Source organism: Alternaria burnsii (assembly GCF_013036055.1).
Source record: "Alternaria burnsii strain CBS107.38 chromosome Unknown 698, whole genome shotgun sequence".
Classification (NCBI taxonomy): Eukaryota; Fungi; Ascomycota; class Dothideomycetes; order Pleosporales; family Pleosporaceae; genus Alternaria; species Alternaria burnsii.
The window spans coordinates 1,742,936-1,762,302 of NW_024066111.1; the positions used below are offsets into that span (position 1 = coordinate 1,742,936).

Here is a 19,367-nt window from a genome sequence, read left to right on the forward strand (position 1 = left end):
GGCGAGAATCGTCAGTCCTGGCGCCTGCAGGTTCGCTAGCAAGGTATCGATGTTGGACGTATTCAGAGGCAGAGCGGCTGCAGCACTCTGATAGCTGAAGACTTTCCGGTGGGGTGAAACAGTAGTAGGCAGGGCAGGCGACGGAGGGTGTGGAGGCGGAGGGAGATCCGAGCTGGAATGATAGGCTGAGACTTGACAATCAGACCGTTAGAGGGTACCCCGAGCCACAGGCGCCAATTTCAGGCCGCAAGGACGTCAGTGTGCGATACCTGCGATACCAGCGATACTGACGTCCGTTCTCGAGATGCGAGGGCACTGCACACTTTTGGCTCAGCAAGGCTTGCAAAGAGGATTCATCGACGCAAGAGCACGGTCGCGAAAACAAATTAGCGCAATGAATGTTGGGGCAACAAATCAACAATCGTATGTTCAAGATTAGAGGCGCTGTTAGCGTAGGAGGCCCATCTGGATGTTCATATCGGATGATCGGTGAAGCTGGGCTAGTACCTGGGAAAGCGGTATTTGGAAGTTACTTTGGTAGTCGGAGGCTTCCTGGTGGTGCGTCGGACTGGACCGAGACGTAGCCTCTCGCTATTTCGCACCGTCGCTCTTAATTTCCAATTGGAGCCCAGGTGCTAGCAGTGCGCTTCAAAGCCGACGAAAAGACGACCTAGTATCGCGCCTTTGTTACAACACTGTACATGGAGAAACTAATCGATATTCCCCAAACCGCGTTGCTTTGAGTCTCGCAAAGGACGCGTATGTTTGCGAAACGCATGACTCGGGTACATCGCAAAAGAAAGAGCTTGGTAAACCTCGGAACACTCTCATCTGTTATTATGTTTTTGAGACCTTTACTGCTCTTTTCCCGCCGTTTTTAGTCTCGCCTTTCCCGTCGCTCACTCCCTGTTTCTCTTCTTCTTCACCTTTCCACTCTTCTGACATCCTCTTCGACGCTGACGACTCTGCTACTCTGGCTCCAGGAATCACTCCAAGAGGTTAGGTGATGATGGATACGAGGGTAAGCGGACACGCTCGCATGGTCCGCCAGCCCACTCGAAAGCCCGCCAGTCCCACCTCGGTACCATGTTCCCTGATGGCAACTACAGAATACACTTGAACGTCTTATCAACACACGGCTTGCAACACTGTATCAAGAGAAAAAAAAAACTTCATCTCTAACAGTACTCCTTCCTACTACAAAAGAGCATACAGAGAGCTATATAGATATAGATTCAAAACTTAGAAGACTATAATACTGTTAATCTTAATAAGCTATGTTATTAGAAGATAATGTAGGCTGTAAGGTAAAGCTTGTTATGTCTACACCTGTTCGGTTTTTCCCTCGTATACGGTGCAAGGTAACTTTGGCCCACGAAACGTGACGTTGCTGACCAATAGTCGCAAGTGATATCAGCATAGCATGGCTATCAGACACGACCTGGAAAGCATGCGAAGGTAGACCAACTTCATTCTCATGATTTTGCCTTGTCTATTCTTACAGCTAAGCATAGTCTGGGCTATAATTATTCGATGGATCCCAACAGCCATCGCCACAATATTGGTATAGGCTGTCATAATTGTCTCATCTCAAGGTATCTTATCGTCGATAACGTTTGCGTCTATGCCGCAGTCGTCTTCTCTTTCCTGTTTATCAAGTCAGCGCATGTCTCGAAAGCATTTCGTAACTAGAAAACTTACGGGAGAGGAGTAAAGCGGAGGTAGGGCTTAACAATTCTGATATCGGGGAACATGGTCTTGGCGTCCTCGGTCTTAACAGAGGGGTGAACGATAACGTCATCACCTGGAACCCAGTTGATGGGAGTAGTAATTTTGTGCTTGTCACCAGTCTGCAAACTGTCCAAGACGCGAAGTACCTCAGCGGTGTTCCTGCCTGTGCTTGCTGGGTAAGAAAGGATGAGGCGGATGGTCTTCTTGGGGTCGATGATGAAGACTGAGCGGATTGTAAAGGCGATTCCCTTGCTATCGACGTTGGTGGCATCTTGGTGGTCGATCCTGGCGATTGTCAGACGCGTGTCACTAGCATCGTGTGATTTCTCCTACTCACATGTCGTATGCCAAGGCGACCTGCCTGTCCTTATCGCCGATGATGGGGAACTTGAGGCTGCTTCCCGAGATCTCGTCAATGTCCTTGATCCAGCCTCCATGACTTTCTACTGTGTTGGCTGAGAGACCAATGAGCTTGGCACCGCGACGGCTGAACTCAGGCTCCAACTTGGCGAAAGCACCGAGCTCAGTAGTACATACAGGAGTATAGTCTTCTGGGTGGGAGAAAAGAACAACCCAGTTGTCGCCAATGAACTCGTGGAAGTCGATGGGTCCTTGGGTCGTCTCGGCCTTGAAATTGGGGGCCTTGGAGCCGAGTCTAAGGGGTTCTGGTCGGTCGCTCATTGTGCGCTTAAAGAGGATGTCAAAGTATCTTCTGATTAATTTGTTAGAAGGAGAGTCGAAGTCTTGTACATCGTCAGTCGTGTCCAAGCAAACTCCGCAAACATGTGGGGTACGTGGCGGGGCACGCGAAAGCAAGTTGCCATACCTGGATCTTATTTCCGTGTGCAAGTGGGCTTGAAGAAGATGTCAAAGTATCTTCCGAGCGATTGATTAAGAAGCTGTAGGTTTGTCAGAGGGAGAGTCGAGTTAGTGGGGTCATCTGTCTTCTTGTAAAGCCCGTACCTAACAATCGACAAGCAACACTTCCAGCTAGCGTATATGGCGTCATATCACGCATCTCCATCAAAGCTTTTCTGCCGCTCGAATATTCCACGTCGTTGGCCAGCAGGCGAATCATAGACTCGATATCTCCGGCGGTCCTGCACTGCCAATGAGTCGCCCCATCCTGCCGAGCATTTGTCGCAATTAGAGGCTGATAGAAGCCAATGAGACAGATAAGAAATTCCTCATCGCTGCCTTAGTATGCGCTGGGTAAGCATCCTCCAAATCGGGTCAGATTATTCGCGAACCGTTCAATGACAAGACCACCGTTCATGTGAGGCGAGATCCTAAGGACGTCAGGCTTTGCAACGTGCCTACTGTCTACTTGTCTATGTTGGTGTTGGTGTCATGGCGGGTAGCTCGACTGCGTACCCCGGTACCTATATAGTTGGCAAAGCGATTGAAGGAAGTTTCGTTCATCACCGGGTCACCATATACCACTTCGTCAAGCTTCTCGCAGCCGGTGCGACATGAAGGGTGCAGATTCATGTGTTACATACGAACATCACTACTTCTACTCCTCCATGCGGTCCCCTGGCAGCAGCCTTGCGCAGCTCCGAATTGCTCTGCGCCTGGCGGTTCATCGAACATTTAGGCCGAACATCCGAGACTAAACATCCGCTATCCCCACTTTTCAAAGACATTACATCTTGTACCGGTTATCGCAGAATCGGAGAGCGAAGAAAGTGTTTGCTTTTGGGAAAGTGCCGGTATTTCCCGCTTCGGGGAGCCATTCGCTCTTCCGGGTTGAGTTTTCTCTGTTCGAGGCACACCAGCATCCTTCCCGCATGACGCATCAGATCGACCCTGTTTTCCGCCCAGTTCAAAGATTTTGAGGCGGCCTTGGCGTGTCGGTGAGCACGATAATTCCCAAGTTTAGCCCGAAGCGGGACGCCCCATGCAAGGCGGGCCTGGACGATGGAGAAGTACTCCTATTCCCGACCAATACAATCAACTTTTGTCCACCACTTCGGAATAGAACCGGGCATCTCACACCGTCCAGTTGTTCGTTGGGATACATTTCGGCTACGGGTGTGTGGGTTAGCGGACCAGACCTAACCCGCCGCTTAAGCTATGAAGGTCGAGCTTTTCATCGTCACCGGATTCACGCTTGCTCTTGAACTCTGACGCGTTCATTACGATATCTCCAGCACACCCTTTTGGCCTTTCTATTGAAGAGAAGGAGTTCGTGGCAGCATGTCTGCCAATCCAGAGATCAACCTTCCACAGACCTCTGAGCTTGGAGCTACCGATTCGCGAAGCCAAGCGGGAATAAGCATATTGCCGGACATGCACAGGACTTCGGCACCCGCAAGTTACGATTCCACAACCGAACCAGACAACGAGCCAGAGAAAGAATACTATCATGGAAAGAACAGCGCCAGTAGCGAATTCGCATCGCAAAAAGACATCCAGAGTTCAGAAGTCGTTTGGCGATATCTCACATTCGACATCGAACTTCCACATCCGACGACTATCCATCCGACGCAACCCGATCAGGAAGCTCCACCTGGGCCCCCAAACCTTGCCAGATATACAAACCCTTTCGATTGGTCAGAGACAAGAAAAAGATTCACGATATGCGTGTCATGTTTCATCACGGCGCTTACTGCGTTCTCAGCCGGAGCTTACAGCCCGGGCGTTGGGCAAATGACGCAGGAATGGGGTGTCAGCAGTGTTGCAGCGCTTGTCGGCATCACGACCTTTACGACTGGCTTCGCCATCGCGCCGATGGTTCTGGCCCCCTTCTCTGAGATCAATGGCCGACGACCAGTTTTCCTCGCTTCTGGTATACTATTTGTGATATGTCAGCTCTGCTCTGGCCTCACGCAGTCTTATGCCGGTATGCTCGTTGCGCGGTTCTTTTTGGGTGTAGGTGGATCTACATTCTCGACTATGGTTGGCGGAGTGGTGTCTGACATATACCATGCTGAGGATCGCAACACCCCCATGGCTCTGTTCTCGGGCGCTGCGTTGTTCGGCACTTCCTGGGGGCCATTAGTGTGTGGCTTTATTGCACAGAACACGTCTTGGAGGTGGATATTCTACGTACAAGCTATTGCATGCGCGGCAGTGGTCGTGCTGATGTGTGTCGTATTTAAAGAAACCCGCGGTTCAGTTCTTCTGTCCAAGAAGGCCAAAGCTTTGAACAAGTGGTATGAGGCCCGCGAGGCATCCGGATATTATGGCTTCAACATCCACGATGCCGAAAAGCCTGAGAACATGGTATCGCAACGTTTGAGATGGAAAGTACGATCAGATGAGGAACGGGCTTCTCTCAGCAAGATGATAGGAGTCTCTCTTTACCGACCATTCCATCTTCTCTTCACCGAACCCGTAGTATTCTGGTTCTCGCTCTGGGTGGCCTTTTCCTGGGCTGTACTTTATCTCACTCTAGCGGCCATTCCACTGGTGTTCCAGAGCAACCATGGTTTCTCACTACAACAAGCCAACGCTGTCTTCGCATCTATGGGAATAGCTAGTATCTTCTCGACTATATTGTCAATTTACCAAGAGAAAATTGCGAAGAGGAACGGAAAGCTAACGGGCACTCCCGAAGGCCGCCTCTACTTTGCTTGCATAGAAAGCGCCTGTATGCCTATTGGTCTTTTCATGTTCGGTTGGACGAGCTTCCCTGATATCCATTGGATTGTACCAGCAATCGCAATTGGTATTGCTACTATTGGAATCTTCAGCATCTACCTTGCGACCTTCAACTTTCTCGCAGATACATATCATCGCTATGCGAGTTCAGCACTAGCGGCGCAGTCTTTCTGCCGTAACATGCTTGGTGAGTCGTCTTCGTTGATGACTAGTGGACATATGCTGACTTCGATACAGGCGGAATCTTCCCACTTATCACAACTCAAATGTATAATAAACTTGGCTACGGTCCAGCAAGTAGTCTACTGGGAGGAATTGGCGCATTGTTAACCATAGTACCTTGGATCCTGGTCTTCTATGGTCCTAGGATCAGAGCGAGAAGCAAATTTGCAAGCGAAATCATGGATGTTACCAGCTGATGAGTGAGAAGGCAGCATCAGAATACATAGCGACAAGCTTTTCGATATTTAAATATCTCGTTTTTACTGCGGCTGAAAGACTTTTCGGTCATGAGTGCCACCATTAGAAGACAAAACGCCAACTCGCGCAGGCATAAAGTGTTGTCGCCAGATGCAAGCAAGTAGGTAATCTTTTGATAGCGAGGTCGCCAAATTGGGTTAGGAAGTCGGGCCCGCTATCTGTTGCATCATTCGCAGGGCTGCAGCAGTGAGCCGATCAACCGTAACACAGCCTCACGACTCAGCCTACCATCCACCGTCTACCAAACGATGCGCGTGCACATCCTGCCGTGGGCGAAATCTGTACTCGTGTCTGTATTCCCGTTCCTCATCTCCACTAAGTTTTTGAGTGGCGATAGAACGGATATGCCATAACAACACTACGGCTCTTTAAATGCTACTCGTGTCCACTAGCCACTATGGACGACCTTCTTCCATCCTACGAAAGCGTGATGCGACGCGATCCTTGGGTGCTCGTCGCTCCGTATCTGCCCTCTCAAGATCTGTGCTCTGCAGCTTTAGTTTGTCGGCAATGGCACCAAACTTTCACACCGAACCTCTGGGGTAGTCCAGCCTCACATTTTGGGGTCGAAAACGATACTGTTTATGGTAAGGTACTACAACATGAAGGCTGGTCTACTATCTAACGCCTGATAGTGGCACTCACACGGTTTAAGCGTACTTTGCCTTATGCGCGAGCCTCCGTACGGGAGCTTACGCATACTTTACGTTTTCCGCCAGCCCATGCAGAGCTGTATGATGGACCGCATGCAGAATGGCTCAGAGACTGCCTCGAGCACCTGCCTCGTCTACAGTGCTTGATCGTAGATGGCCTGCCATTCTTCGATCATGCTTCTCTCTTGAGCCTGCGACACTCGAGTTTGCGATGGAGGTCAGCTCGCCCCACTGCGTATCCAGTGTTCGGCTTACGCCTACTCGACGCTTCCAGCTGCATGAATGCAACATCAATGGGTCTTGCTGAAGCCTTACCACATTTTCCAGATCTCGTCTCATTGGATCTATCAAAAACTGCAGCTGCGAGAGACAAGGCAGTTCTATCCACTCTAAAGTACCTCCGGAATCTAAGAGTCCTGAACCTCCGTAGCACTGGAATCAAGGATGAAGAGTTTTCGATAGTTGCGCACGCAATTGGAAGTCGTGTTAGAAGTCTTGACATAAGCAACAACTTCTTGACAGACACTAGCGTTCGACTCCTTCTCGAGTTATGCTTGAAAGAGACTACTATTGCAGCGCATACCTCTCGTGCCCCACTGCCGCCGGTTCAGAATGCAGTCCCTACAGACGAACCGGGGGCGTTCGAGTCAGAAAATCTTGTGGGTCATCTTCGCAAGAAACTCACTGAGGGTTTCGTCGGTAGCCTTGCAATAGAGGAAACCAGCGATGTCGGAGTATCACATTTATTTCTCTCGAGCAACGCCGTAACTGTTGAAGGTATATCGGCTTTACTGCGGTCTGGGCGTTTGCAGGTCCTGGATGTAGGCATACTACCTGCTGTAGTGAGAAATCCTACTGCCGTCTCGCCAGGATCACCGGACAACGACTTAGAGCTGCCTAGCGTATCAAAACTCGCTCCCGTTCTGAATGAGTATGCTTCGGGTAACCTGAGATATCTGAGGATCAACTACGAATTGGTAACAGAAGATGCGCCTCTCGAAGTGCCCAGATCGCCACGCGCGGAACTCGACGGGGACCTTGGCATATATAGGCCTACAGGTGCGCATGAACTCGAAGCTGTCCAACTACCGATAGCTGAGCTTGATTCGCAATCTGCGGCTGTTCTTGAGGCGCCTGGGGATGCATCATACCCGGCTGAGCTTCCTGGCTCGCCAACAGCATCTCTGTCCTCAGCACTTATCAAATCAACTTTGGGCAGCGCCGATAATGGCAAGCAGAGCGCCACAATCGTTCCTGAAATAAGCGTTACTGTGCAGCCACTACAGATCAATCGAGGCCCTGCATATGCCCCAGAGCCCATGCCTGTAGATCCGCCGTTGACTCCACTTAGCCCCCTAAGGATCGATGAGAACTACCAGCCTGGCTCAGCTAAAGGTGTTCCTAACACACGAGGAACTATTGCACCACCCACAACAACTTGTGATAGTAACATGCCGTCCCAGCTGACAGGCAATACTGCGATTAGGTCTCGGGCGAGCTCCTTCTACTACATCGAAGACAGGAAAGCTCGTTTGGACTTTCGTCAAGCATCTCAGCCTCGACTACATCCTGGAATGCTTCCGAAGCTTCACACTCTTGTTCTCACCGGCGTACCAACCATGACAATCGAGAAGAAAATTATTCATCGAATCATACAATACATCCAGGACGCGGCTGAGGAAGCCTCAATTGCTAGGAAGCGCGCTAGACATACATACGTACTTCCACCGGGCCGGAGACGTATCGTTGCAGAAGAAGAGTATGCATGCAACCAATTCGCCCTTCGAAGAGTGGTGCTTGAGATGGCGCCCCCGCAGCCAACGCCAAAGAAGATCACCAGTAGTTGGCGGGCTTATCCAACGAAATCATCTACAGAGGACAGAGACTCAGAAGCATTTTGGGACGCTGCAGCGCATGACTTCTCCTTCTTCGATGACGAAGAGTGCGGGCAACCCGGTCGTGAGCCAGATCGCACCCTTCCTTTAGCAGCTATGGATGGGCTAGAACTTGCACCTAGCCATCCTGCCGTACCGACAGAGCCAAGCAAAAACATAATTGAAACGGGGCCGTTGCTTGATGTGACAGGAGAGATAGGAAAATTTCGCAGACAAAGGAAAGCCGCTTATAACAATTTAGTGGCGATGGGCGAGGCTGAACCGGATGTGGAGGGATACTGGCCTGGAGACATTACAGTCCTGAGGAAGCCAGTAAACTCAGAAGCTGGCGAACTTGACTGCTATGGCAACCGTTACGAATCTGGTTGGTACTACCGTTGAGGTGCGTGATAGCGAAGCGAGGCACGGGTACAGATATACTCTTTTGTACATCGAAGTCATTTGATAGGCTGGATACCTACCACAAAGCTTCTATGGGTGTCTTTGAGATGGTACTCAGCCCTCTTGGAGGGCAACCCGTCCTCTGAGGAGGATAACCAATTACGAATCAGCTTACTCACCGGTTCTGTGACCGGTTCCATGGGCTGACCCCGCGCACAAAGCTATCCTCTTCAACATGCACTTGCCTGATAACATCGCCATCCTGGATATCTTAAAATTTCATGCATTTCTCACAAGTTAGGTTATGTTTGCAATAACGTAACCCTCGCACTTCGCCCGTACTTGTAGCCCAGCCACGCCAAAGACCGTTACGTTCGTCACGAGCTTCCAGCTTCAACTGCTACCAGACAAAGTGTTAGATCTCTGGAGATTGGATTGACCTTCCGGTAGTCTTAGAGTATTCCATAATCGTCATCTGCAATTAGGTACAATCATGGGCCAGTTTTGGAGTAGTCGAGCAGCGGAATATCCGACTTATGAGCGACGTAGAAAGAAAAGTGCTTCCAAATCGGAACGAAACAAAGGGAATACCCGAACCGATGCAAGTATCAATCATCAAGGTCGTACAAATTCCCACCTACGGCGCCGCGATGGTCAGGCTATTTCGAACCGCACCACTCCTAGATCACACCAAAGCGATCACAGGCAGACTCCTCCACGTTTACCTCATCATCTTCATGCCAAGTCTGCGGCAAGAACAACGAAAGAAGGATCATTAGTAGCGGCTGAGAATCGAAAACCTAAAGAGGCCCCGAAAAAGCCAGAGTCTGACGGTATCAAGAGTAATAGAACTCAAAAAAGCGATACGAAGCATAACTCTGTCAGTCGAAAAGACAGCCACCAAGCTCACCGCAAAATCTATCGACCCGAGGATAAGCATAAGAGAGAGTGTATGGTTTGTACCGATACGCTCTCCTTGCATCATTTTCATGATCGGCCTCCTACTAGGGATTGTAAGCACGGGGCCGACGTATGCCGGAAATGTCTTCGTACATGGATTAAATCGGAATTCAATACCAAGATGTGGGATGAAATCAAATGTCCCAGCTGCTTAATCTCAATAAAAAGCGCGGATATGCGAGATTTTGCCCCGAAGGAGATATTCAAACGGTACCGAGACCCCTTCTCCATCCACAACCTACCCCCTTCGATGCACTGACAAGACCTCCAGCTATATGAAACTTTACGATCGAAAAAAGAAGGAAGCACAGCCGGGCTTCAGATGGTGCAACCTCAAGGGCTGTAAATCCGGCCAAGTGCATTTTCCTCAAACCCCCAAATTCCGGTGCGACGGCTGCGAAAGGACTTCCTGCGTTGTCCACAATATGAAATGGCACAAAGGCGAAACATGCAGGGAATACGACTACAGAACCAACGCTAACATTAAAGCTGAGGAGGAAGAAGCTAGTAAGAAGTTGTTGGCGGCGACGACAAAACAATGTCCTGGGTGTAAGAGACCGATTGAGAAGAACATGGGATGTGATCATATGGAATGTGAGTCAACCTTGCTTCTGGAAGAGAGGAGGGTAGAAGGGATTGGAAAACGAGGCTAACATTTGTCTGAATCGTAGGTACGAAATGCCGTCTTCATTTTTGTTGGGCGTGTTTGCTGCCGTATCGTTCCGATGTTTCTCGACGGGCAAGGGATGCGGGTGGAGGAAAGTGTTGTGAATGCTATATACAACGTGCTTGATCTACGTTCTATAAGCTGAGAGGATCATCCTGTAAGAGGTTCAATGGAAATGAGCGACTATCAGACTGCAACGACATCAAGGTCGGAGATACGTAAAGCTCGCCGCTAGCATAATTGTCAAGAACACATACTTCGCCCAATCGACGTTCTTCTGTTTCTCCTTCTCACTCTCTTCATTCAGACGCCACCCCTCGGCGCTCTCATTGATTGTCCTCGTCGGCGCATAATCCACTTTCGAAGCCTTAGCCAACGTCCTTGCAGTAGCTTTCCTCTGTAAGGGTACTATATACGGCGCCAGATACCCGACAAAAAAGCGACCAAGATAGGCTTGGTAGCTATCCATACGTGTCACCTGACCACTCGCATGGACAAAAGCGCTCGCTCGCTCGTGGCGGCCAGCTTGATATTCGGCGAAGAGGGAAGTAAGCTCGTTATCCGTGATGTGTCGAGTGGGCGTGGAGCCAAACTCGCGGTGGAGGATATTGCAGAGATAGTCTGCAGGTTCTATGCCTGTATTGGCACCCATACCGATGTCTGCGGTCATCTTTTGTTGGGTCAGGTAAGAGTCTGCTAGCGGGGACAAAGGGAATTTGTACCTTGTGAACTGAGTCGCCTACGAGAACTATACGCCCAGCATACCATCTGCCTAGGACACCTTCTTCAACAGTGAGAAGACCGTTCCTGATGTTTGTTCCCCACAAGTCTCCTACTTTGATCTTCTCCGTGATAGGATGGTCGGCAAAGTTCTTCGCTACTGCCTCGATGTCTGCTTCTGTAGCCTTGTCTCTCTTCTCTGGCAGATGGGCCTCATCTTTGAAGGTGATACCCCAATATGCTTTCCCATGCTAAATAAAAACCATTTTCGTGTTGTCTTGACCGAGAATGACATGTGTATCTGCAGGCCCAAGATCGAACGAATCTTTCACTGTGCTGACACCGAAAATACCTCTGAACTCGCTGAATCTCATAATTTCTTTTTCATTTTCAGGTATTGTTCCTGATTCAAATTCTGAGGCATAGTCCCACATGAGCTGTCGCACGAGGCTATGCACACCGTGTGCTTCGATGACCATGTCGCCTACTTCGACAGAGCCATCCGCCAAATGGATACAAACACCAGTCTCAGTATGCTCAATCCTCTCAAGCCGCCGGTTTGTGTGAATGTATGACTTGTCTGGTAGCCCCTCGTATAGATGTGATACCAGAGCCTGGCGATCAAACAAGATACTCGGTACTTGGAAGCTTTTGTGGGTCAGTATTCGTCCTTTATCTTGGTTTTCAGGTAATGCGACAACACGAGATCGACCTACAGTTTGCTCATATACTGTTGAACAGGGTCGTACCGGCTCACACTTCCGTCTGGCCATCTTATATATTCTTTGCCTACAGGCGTGATGGTCCTGGCGATCTTGTCGAGAATGCCGAACCGGTCAAAGATGCGTGCGACCGGGGGCCAGATAATCAGTGCTGGACCTCTTATTGAAACGATCTTGTCATGCTTTTCAAGAACGACGTGGTCAATGTTGACTAGTTGTAAGGCATGGGAGAGCGATAAACCGACGATGCCAGCCCCGACGATGATGACTCTGAACAGTTTCGAAGTGGTTGAGTCTGGCTGAGCCATAGTACAATCAGATCCAGGTATTCGCTGTCGGTACGTTGCAGGTGTTTAGTTGTGATCTGGAAAAGCTTATTGTCGTGAGGATAAAACAGCGATGCTAGACACATGGAGTAACGTCACTGCATATATGCACCTTCTGAAAGACTAGTACCTATTCGTAAAATACTTCCTATTGTTCTGTGAGCCAAGCTTGGCGGGGCGTGTGCCACCAGATCGACAGTTTGGTTTGCTACGCCTCATTAGCCAAGCATGAACTGCTGTTGGTTCAGTGTTCTCCAGACCCAATGCTAACCTCTCTGTATGGCTACTCTCGTTGCTAGTGCTGATGCTTCGTATCTGAGGATCGCAAGACTGCTCAAGACACGGCATTCGATCATGTGATACCATCCCGAACACTTCCAAGGGTGTCACCGTATCTGGACTCTGTAGATGCTGACATCAGTGTCTGGCGCATGACAAAGAACAATGTCAGGATCATCCAGTTAGCAACAACAAACTTATTGTCAACTCAAGGTACGCGCATCAAGTGTAGTGTTCGGGAAACGTCTTTCGCGAAAGATGTACGCCGCCTTCGTAGCTGACCACAGTGAAAGAATGATTGCTACACGGCCTGTAACAATGATTGCAAGTGCGAGACACCCTGTTGCCAGAATACATAAACGCGCTTCGCCAGCCGCTGTGAGGTAAACCTAGTAATCACTGCGAAGCTTGCCGTGGACATGGTCGTTGGAGAGTGTGCCGTCTATGCTAGCCCAAGTTGCCGAGCAAAGCCGTACTGACTGTGTCCATGCAGGAACCATTTCGCTTGTGACAGCGGAATCTGGGATAATGGATCGGCAGCCCTGGTCTGACAAAAGACGTCGCGTTGGCTAAAGTTTCCGGAGATGCACGACTCACGACAAGAATTTGATTGTAGAGCAAAGCTTCGGTAATGGTGAAAACATGTGCCAGTGTAGTATGCAAGAATGAGCTGGGCGAAAACGCAGAGTGATTGCCCGGAACGTAGACAGCTCTGACGGCGCTTGGGAGGAATACCCGAGCGATGATGAATGCCGAAGATGGGCTTGGTAATTAGCGATCGGCTCTGCAACAAGACAGTAGGGTGCAGCCTGGTGTGAACGGGAACTGCGAACTAGCTCCAGCCCACATGGTGCTTGGCGCACTAACCGCTTTGGTCGACCCCGGCTTGCACCTCCAAGCAGGCGCATCACGGTATCGCGCCCGTCTCGCAGCCAACGCCCCTCCGCACATCGCCTACCGCTGGCCCCCGAATCGATGAACACGGTACATTCTGGCTGCCGGGTGAATACGCGCTTGCCGTAGCTTTCACGACACAGCACCGGCGCCGGCGCGTGATTTCGCGATTCCCAACCTCACCCTTGCGGGCCTCTAGACATATTCGCTCTGTCTACATGGCGCCTGTTCCCGACACACCACTACCACGCGTGAGAAGCACACGACCGCCCCGGCGACACATATCTGACTCAGCGCCAGCCAGCAAGCGGCGCAAGTACATTCCAGGCGGACCAGGAGGTGGGGGAAGATACGTGGATGACGCTGGGCTAGAGACACCTGTAGGAGGAACTGGTCCCGGAGGATACGCGTACACTGGTCCCCGTGGCCGCGTAGGACGCATCAACGCCGAACGGCAAGGCCTGCCTCTATCAGCACCCTCCCCTTCATACACCCGACCCCGACGCGAAAGGCCGCCAGCTGGACCGCGTTCCAGTTCGGCCGCCGCAGTCGCCGCCGCAGTGGCTCAAAACGATGGATACAAGCCGCGCGAGGAGCGGAGCTGGGATGAGTTTCATCCGGACCTGGACATAGACGTTGAGTTCCCTGTCTACAGCGCGGACCAGATTGATGGCATCAGCCCTCAGGACAGCGCCCCAGGAACTCCGCTGAACGGTTCATCTACCGGCCAGTATGCCGTCGACAGTGGCATCTCGGCCATGCTTGACGGTCTGCGGGCGCAACAAGCAGAGAATGTTGCGCAAGAGCAAGAGGATGCCAGCTTAGCCGTCAACGGCTCAGGCGCTTTTGTCACACCCAAGCGACGTCCAGGCCGACCTCCTCGCAATAGAGATTCCATGCTGGCTGGCCTTGGATCACCGCCTCGACCACGAGTCAACCCCCTTCCGACCATGAACCCAAGGGAGAAGCTTAATCTGCCAAAGCCATCAGTGCGCCAAGTCGATCCGTTCAAAGAACATGAAGAAAGCGAGGGAGTCAAGGTCAACTATGTCGACAAGACTATGGCGAATATTGGATACCAGGAAAGCGAGATCTTTACACGGCCGTCGGAGAACAGCCTGATCAGGCTACCCGAGGGTTCTATCGAAGAGGATCTGGATTTGACTCTGCAGACAGAAGCTGAAGGAACTGCCGGTGCTGTTGCCGTCGGCCGTGTCGAGTATGATATGGACGAGCAAGACGATCGGTGGCTGGAAGCACTCAACATACAACGCAAGGAAGAAGGGGTTGAAGGCATCAAACCTGCAATATTCGAAGTAACCATCACACAGATCGAGAAAGAGTGGCATGCGTTGGAGAAGCGTAAGTCTAGCCCGATGCGTTGCCATGTTGGACACAACAGCTGACATGTGAAAGGCATACCCAAACCAAACCCCAAACCACCTCAGACGCATCGACCACGCTCCAGTAGCGCAGCCGCAGTTAACGGAGAGCCTGCTGGCCAAGGCGAAGAACAGGACACAAAGTGCGCCATCTGTGACGATGGCGACTGCGAAAATACCAATGCAATAGTGTTTTGCGATGGTTGTGACCTGGCAGTCCACCAAGAGTGCTATGGAGTGCCTTTCATACCAGAAGGACAATGGCTGTGCAGACGATGTCAATTGGTGGGGCGCGGCACCCCTGTCAGCGAGCTTCCGGTATGTCCTGGCCCTGTCTGCTTTATTCGATGCATGCTGACAGTCACAGGGTTGCATATTCTGTCCAAATATAGACGGCGCGTTCAAGCAAACCACTGCGATGAAGTGGGCACATCTGCTCTGCGCCATGTGGATACCGGAGGTATCACTGGGCAATGCGACATTCCAAGAACCAGTACAGGATGTTGAAAAGGTTCCCAAAACTAGGTGGAAGCTGGTAAGAGTTGACATGCCCCACCGCACGAACAGCTCACTAACCACCAGACAGTCTTGCTACATATGCAAACAGAAGATGGGAGCATGCATCCAATGCGGCCACAAGTCATGTTTCGAGGCCTTTCATGTCACATGTGCACGAAGGGCTAGGCTATGCTTGCGCATGAAGTCCTCACATTCCTCAAACCCACAAGATACGACCGTACTCAAAGCCTACTGCGATCGTCATACTCCATCAGATTGGAAGCGCGAGTATGATGTCGAGAGTGCAATCGCAGATGCCAAAGCTTTCTATCGCCACACTATGCGTCATGTTCGATGGCCAGACAGCCAAGCCTATGCCCTCTCCATCGGCTCCTCACACGCAATGCCTTCTATCGAAGGGCCGGAAGACGATGCCCCCGGATCCAACAAGCGGAAGCGCGGGCAGTCTACCAAGTCCTGGAGACTTCCGTCAGGAGCACCCGTTGTTCCCCAAGCTGTCTACCACAACGTTGAGAACACGCTGATCAAATTCAATGTGCGTAAGCGCAAAGAGTTTGTACAAGAGGCCTGCAAATACTGGACGCTCAAGCGTGAGGCTCGACGCGGTGCTGCTCTTCTAAAGCGCCTTCAGCTGCAAATGGAAGCCTTCTCGTCCATGGAGATTACTCGCCGTAATTTTGCGGGCATGGGCGCAGCTGGCAGGCCCCGACTACAGCGACGCATTGAGTTTGCAGAACGCCTCGAGGATGACATGGAGCAGATCCGTGTTTTATGCGAGATGGTCAAACAGCGAGAAGCCGAGAAGCTCAAGGACGTCCTGATACTGCAGCAGATCGTCGATTGCATATACTTTCCGATCCCTCAACTCCTTCAGCCTATTCTGGTGCGAGCGCAAGCGTAAGTAGCACATTGCTGGCTTTAGATTTTCACTAACTTTTCAATAGGCTCGATAGTAGAGGGTATTTTACTGAAGGATTCAACAATCTTCAGACAAAACTCGACGAGAAATACTACACGTCAGTGCAGACGTTCAATGACGATGTAGCCGCGGTGTTGAGTGCAGAGCTCGGGTTTGCCGCGGTCACAAACGTTGGCGAGGCCGAAGAACAACTGAACAAGGTCTCGCATAGCAGTTTGACCTCTGAGCAGAAGGAAATGAAGAAGATCGTAAAACGGATTACCAAAGTTCTGCAACCTTACTTTGAGGATGCGCTTAGGAAAGAGTCTGAGCTAGCTGGTCGTCCTTACGAGAAGTTGCCCGATCTGGAGACGCTCCTCAATGAAAAGCTACAACGCAGACCTAGCATTCTTTCACAGGCTGAGACTGTTCGACAAACGACGGAAACGGACCCGGCGGCTGTTGAGCAAGCTCAAGAAGAGGCCGTTGATGGGGAAGAAGCTGCTGTGCTGAACCAAAAACCCGAGGAGATGCAGATGGCGCCCACACCTGACGAAAACGCTGCAGATGCACATCATGCGCATGATGAGGCGGCGGACGAGGCAGCCATTGCTATTCAACTCGGACGGGACGCTCTTCACGTATCTAGCAACCAGCCTCAGAGTGCAGTAACAGGATCTCATGCCGAGACCAATGGCCGTCCCGAGCCTCTGACGCCTCCAAGGTCTGAGAAGAACCTATTAAACCCCCTCGGCAATGGCGGTGTCCCCTGGTATTTTGAGACTTTCGACGTCCACGGTACTACTGTCTATGAGGAACGGTACACTGGCCGAGAGGTACTCCGAGACATGAGCGAGGAGCTTAGCGAGCTCGATGATGACGAACTAGACGGTCTGGCTGACTCGGATCCTATTCGGCCTACTGACACACCCGACTCCAATGTGGCGGCGATCAAAAAAGCAGTTGCACGTAAGAGGCAGAAGAGGTCGAGAGGATGGTAGACGATGGGTCTAGTTTTGCTTTTCACTATTTTCGTTGGCATGCACTCCTGGAGGCATGTCTTGTATTATCATTGGCATTTGTAACATACCTACCTTACTGGGCAGACGAGGTGCAACTGGCGCATGGTGTTCACTTACAGGGCTGCGACAGATACCGCATTCGATGGGTTGTTTCAGCAGAGCATCTTAGTAGGAGTAATTGGGTGAGGCCAGTGGCAAGGCGTCTGACGGGGTTCGGTTAACGAAGCGCCGATTGCGATAGGCTTGAATATGAACATAGCTGGCTACAACACGCACCACTGGTAGCGTCTTGATAAGTGATGCAGTGTGTTGTGAAAGTCTTCGACAGGTAAAGTAGAGTCTTATTCTGTGAGAGACGGCGGTTCATTAGTGATGTTGACGCACGTTGATGGGCAAGACAAGGCGGCCAGGGCGCTTTACATTTACCCCTAGCAGTTGCCTCACTTCGGGCGAGCAGTTGCCTCCAGGACAGCTCCTTTGTCAGTACCAGGTAGTCGCCTACAAATAGCATCTGGCTCGCCTGGCACCTCCACTCTCTCATCACATTTCCCGCTTTTTACTCCACTCACTTGCAGCGCTGCTGGCAGTTAGCGCGGCGCTTACTAAGTAGAGACGCGGCTACTGTCGATCAGTCCTGCCAAAAAATCGCCCAACTCGAAGCTTCAGCAAACACCTTTCCTCAACCAACCAACTATCAACTCACCCGACCCACCACAACATCATCACCATGGAGTACGAAAACGAACAGCGCGGCTACGATGGTTTGTCTTTCGCCTTGTGTGATGATCGCGCGAATACTGACTGGATTGCAGACGAGCCTCGCGGCTATGAGCGCGATCGTAGCAGGTCTCCGCGTGGTGACCGTCGCGACGACGGCGCGCGTGCCCGCAGCGCCTCACCTGGCGGTCGCGACAGCCGGTATGTATCTGCTTGCTCGCCTTGATGGAACTATTGACTAACACTTGCTCAGTGGCCCGCCGCCAGAGCGTAGGGATGATGACGATGAGAGCCGTAACTCTGGCTCCAACCTCTTCGTCACTGGAATTCATCCTACTCTTAGCGAAGAAGAGGTCACCCGTCTCTTCGAGAAGTACGGCGAGGTAGAGCAGTGTAACATCATGCGCGATCCTCACACTAAGGAGTCTCGTGGTTTTGGCTTCGTCAAGATGGTCACTTCTGAGCAGGCTGACGCAGCGAAGGAGGGTCTTCAAGGAGAGGTCCATCAGGGCCGCACACTCAGCATCGAGAAGGCCCGCCGTGCGCGTCCCCGTACTCCCACTCCGGGCAAGTACTACGGACCGCCCAAGCGTGGTAAGTCTTACTGTTTGCACTTTACATGCCGTGCTAATAACAACTCAGAGTTTGGCGGACGTGGCCGAGGCGGCCCTCGCTACAACGATCGATACACTGATGATCGCCGCGGCGGATACGGTCGACGCGATGACTATGGTTCCCGTAGCTCAAGATACGATGATCGCGGCTACGGAGGTGGCGGCCGCCGCGATGACTACGGTCCTCGTGGTGTTGATCGCTATGCCTCTGATCGCAGCTACGGTGGCAGGGATGGCGGTCGCGACGGCGGACGCGATGATCGTCGGGGTGGTGGAGGTGGCTACTACGACAGGCCCCCGCCCCCAGCTGCTGGCGCCTACGATGCACCTCCTCCGCGTGAGGCGTACGGCGGAGGACGCTCGTACGAGGGTGACTACGATCGCTCATACCGCTAGCTCTCCGCTAACCCAGGCAGAACCCAAGCGGTACTAAGTTAGGGTTCGTATGGCTTCCTCGGTTTGGCGCCTCTCTCTCAGCACTTCATTCCTGTAATCCTATGGCTACTTCACTGGGTTCAGTTTAATACGGCTTTCACACGCATACAAAGGAAATGTGGTCGACAAAAGTTCTTCGATATGGTTCGCAGCAGCGCAAGGTAGGATCACACCATGGTCTACCGTCTTGCAGCGCGACATCGTCTTAGCCTTCGTCGGCTCGGTATTTTCCTTGGAGAAACGGTTCAGCACTTCGGTAAATGCTTTCAGGGCAACGTCTATAGCCCTTGGGAGCACAGTCATCTTGATCGACACCAAATTGTACTTCTATCTACTGCCTCACGATGCAACTCGGACGTCCAGTAACCAGTCCACACCACCTTCCGCATGACCAGCACTGTCTAAATACTCTTACTATCATCCACCATGACCGCAATCCATGTCAACGCAGCCCCCGACCCAGTAA

General features: G+C 51.5%; 5 protein-coding genes across 5 annotated transcripts; 3 read left to right on the forward strand and 2 right to left on the reverse strand.

Moving 5' to 3' along the window:
• Positions 1-1,622: 1,622 nt before the first annotated feature.
• Positions 1,623-2,472, reverse strand: GT037_004748 (peroxiredoxin-6; the record flags this gene model as incomplete). The annotated part of the gene is made up of 3 exons (XM_038929795.1): positions 1,623-1,647; positions 1,702-2,016; positions 2,069-2,472. Coding segments are annotated over 3 exons (744 nt in total), but the record flags the coding sequence as incomplete, so codon positions are not given.
• A 1,458-nt stretch (positions 2,473-3,930) lies between these two features.
• On the forward strand, positions 3,931-8,746 carry GT037_004749 (uncharacterized protein; the record flags this gene model as incomplete). Its single annotated transcript, XM_038929796.1, has 4 exons — positions 3,931-5,524; positions 5,575-5,672; positions 6,155-6,404; positions 6,453-8,746. 4 exons carry the CDS (start codon positions 3,931-3,933, stop codon positions 8,744-8,746), a joined length of 4,236 nt encoding a protein of 1,411 aa, XP_038788068.1.
• A 1,829-nt stretch (positions 8,747-10,575) lies between these two features.
• On the reverse strand, positions 10,576-12,123 carry GT037_004750 (fad nad-binding domain-containing protein; the record flags this gene model as incomplete). The annotated part of the gene is made up of 4 exons (XM_038929797.1): positions 10,576-11,043; positions 11,096-11,344; positions 11,387-11,741; positions 11,810-12,123. The coding sequence occupies 4 exons, from the start codon at positions 12,121-12,123 to the stop codon at positions 10,576-10,578; spliced, it is 1,386 nt and encodes a 461-aa protein (XP_038788069.1).
• Positions 12,124-13,532: 1,409 nt separating this feature from the next.
• On the forward strand, positions 13,533-17,114 carry GT037_004751 (uncharacterized protein; the record flags this gene model as incomplete). The annotated part of the gene is made up of 5 exons (XM_038929798.1): positions 13,533-14,676; positions 14,731-15,014; positions 15,064-15,231; positions 15,283-16,112; positions 16,160-17,114. The coding sequence occupies 5 exons, from the start codon at positions 13,533-13,535 to the stop codon at positions 17,112-17,114; spliced, it is 3,381 nt and encodes a 1,126-aa protein (XP_038788070.1).
• Positions 17,115-17,862: 748 nt separating this feature from the next.
• On the forward strand, positions 17,863-18,862 carry GT037_004752 (alternative splicing regulator; the record flags this gene model as incomplete). Its single annotated transcript, XM_038929799.1, has 4 exons — positions 17,863-17,896; positions 17,948-18,053; positions 18,106-18,446; positions 18,495-18,862. The coding sequence occupies 4 exons, from the start codon at positions 17,863-17,865 to the stop codon at positions 18,860-18,862; spliced, it is 849 nt and encodes a 282-aa protein (XP_038788071.1).
• Positions 18,863-19,367: the final 505 nt, after the last annotated feature.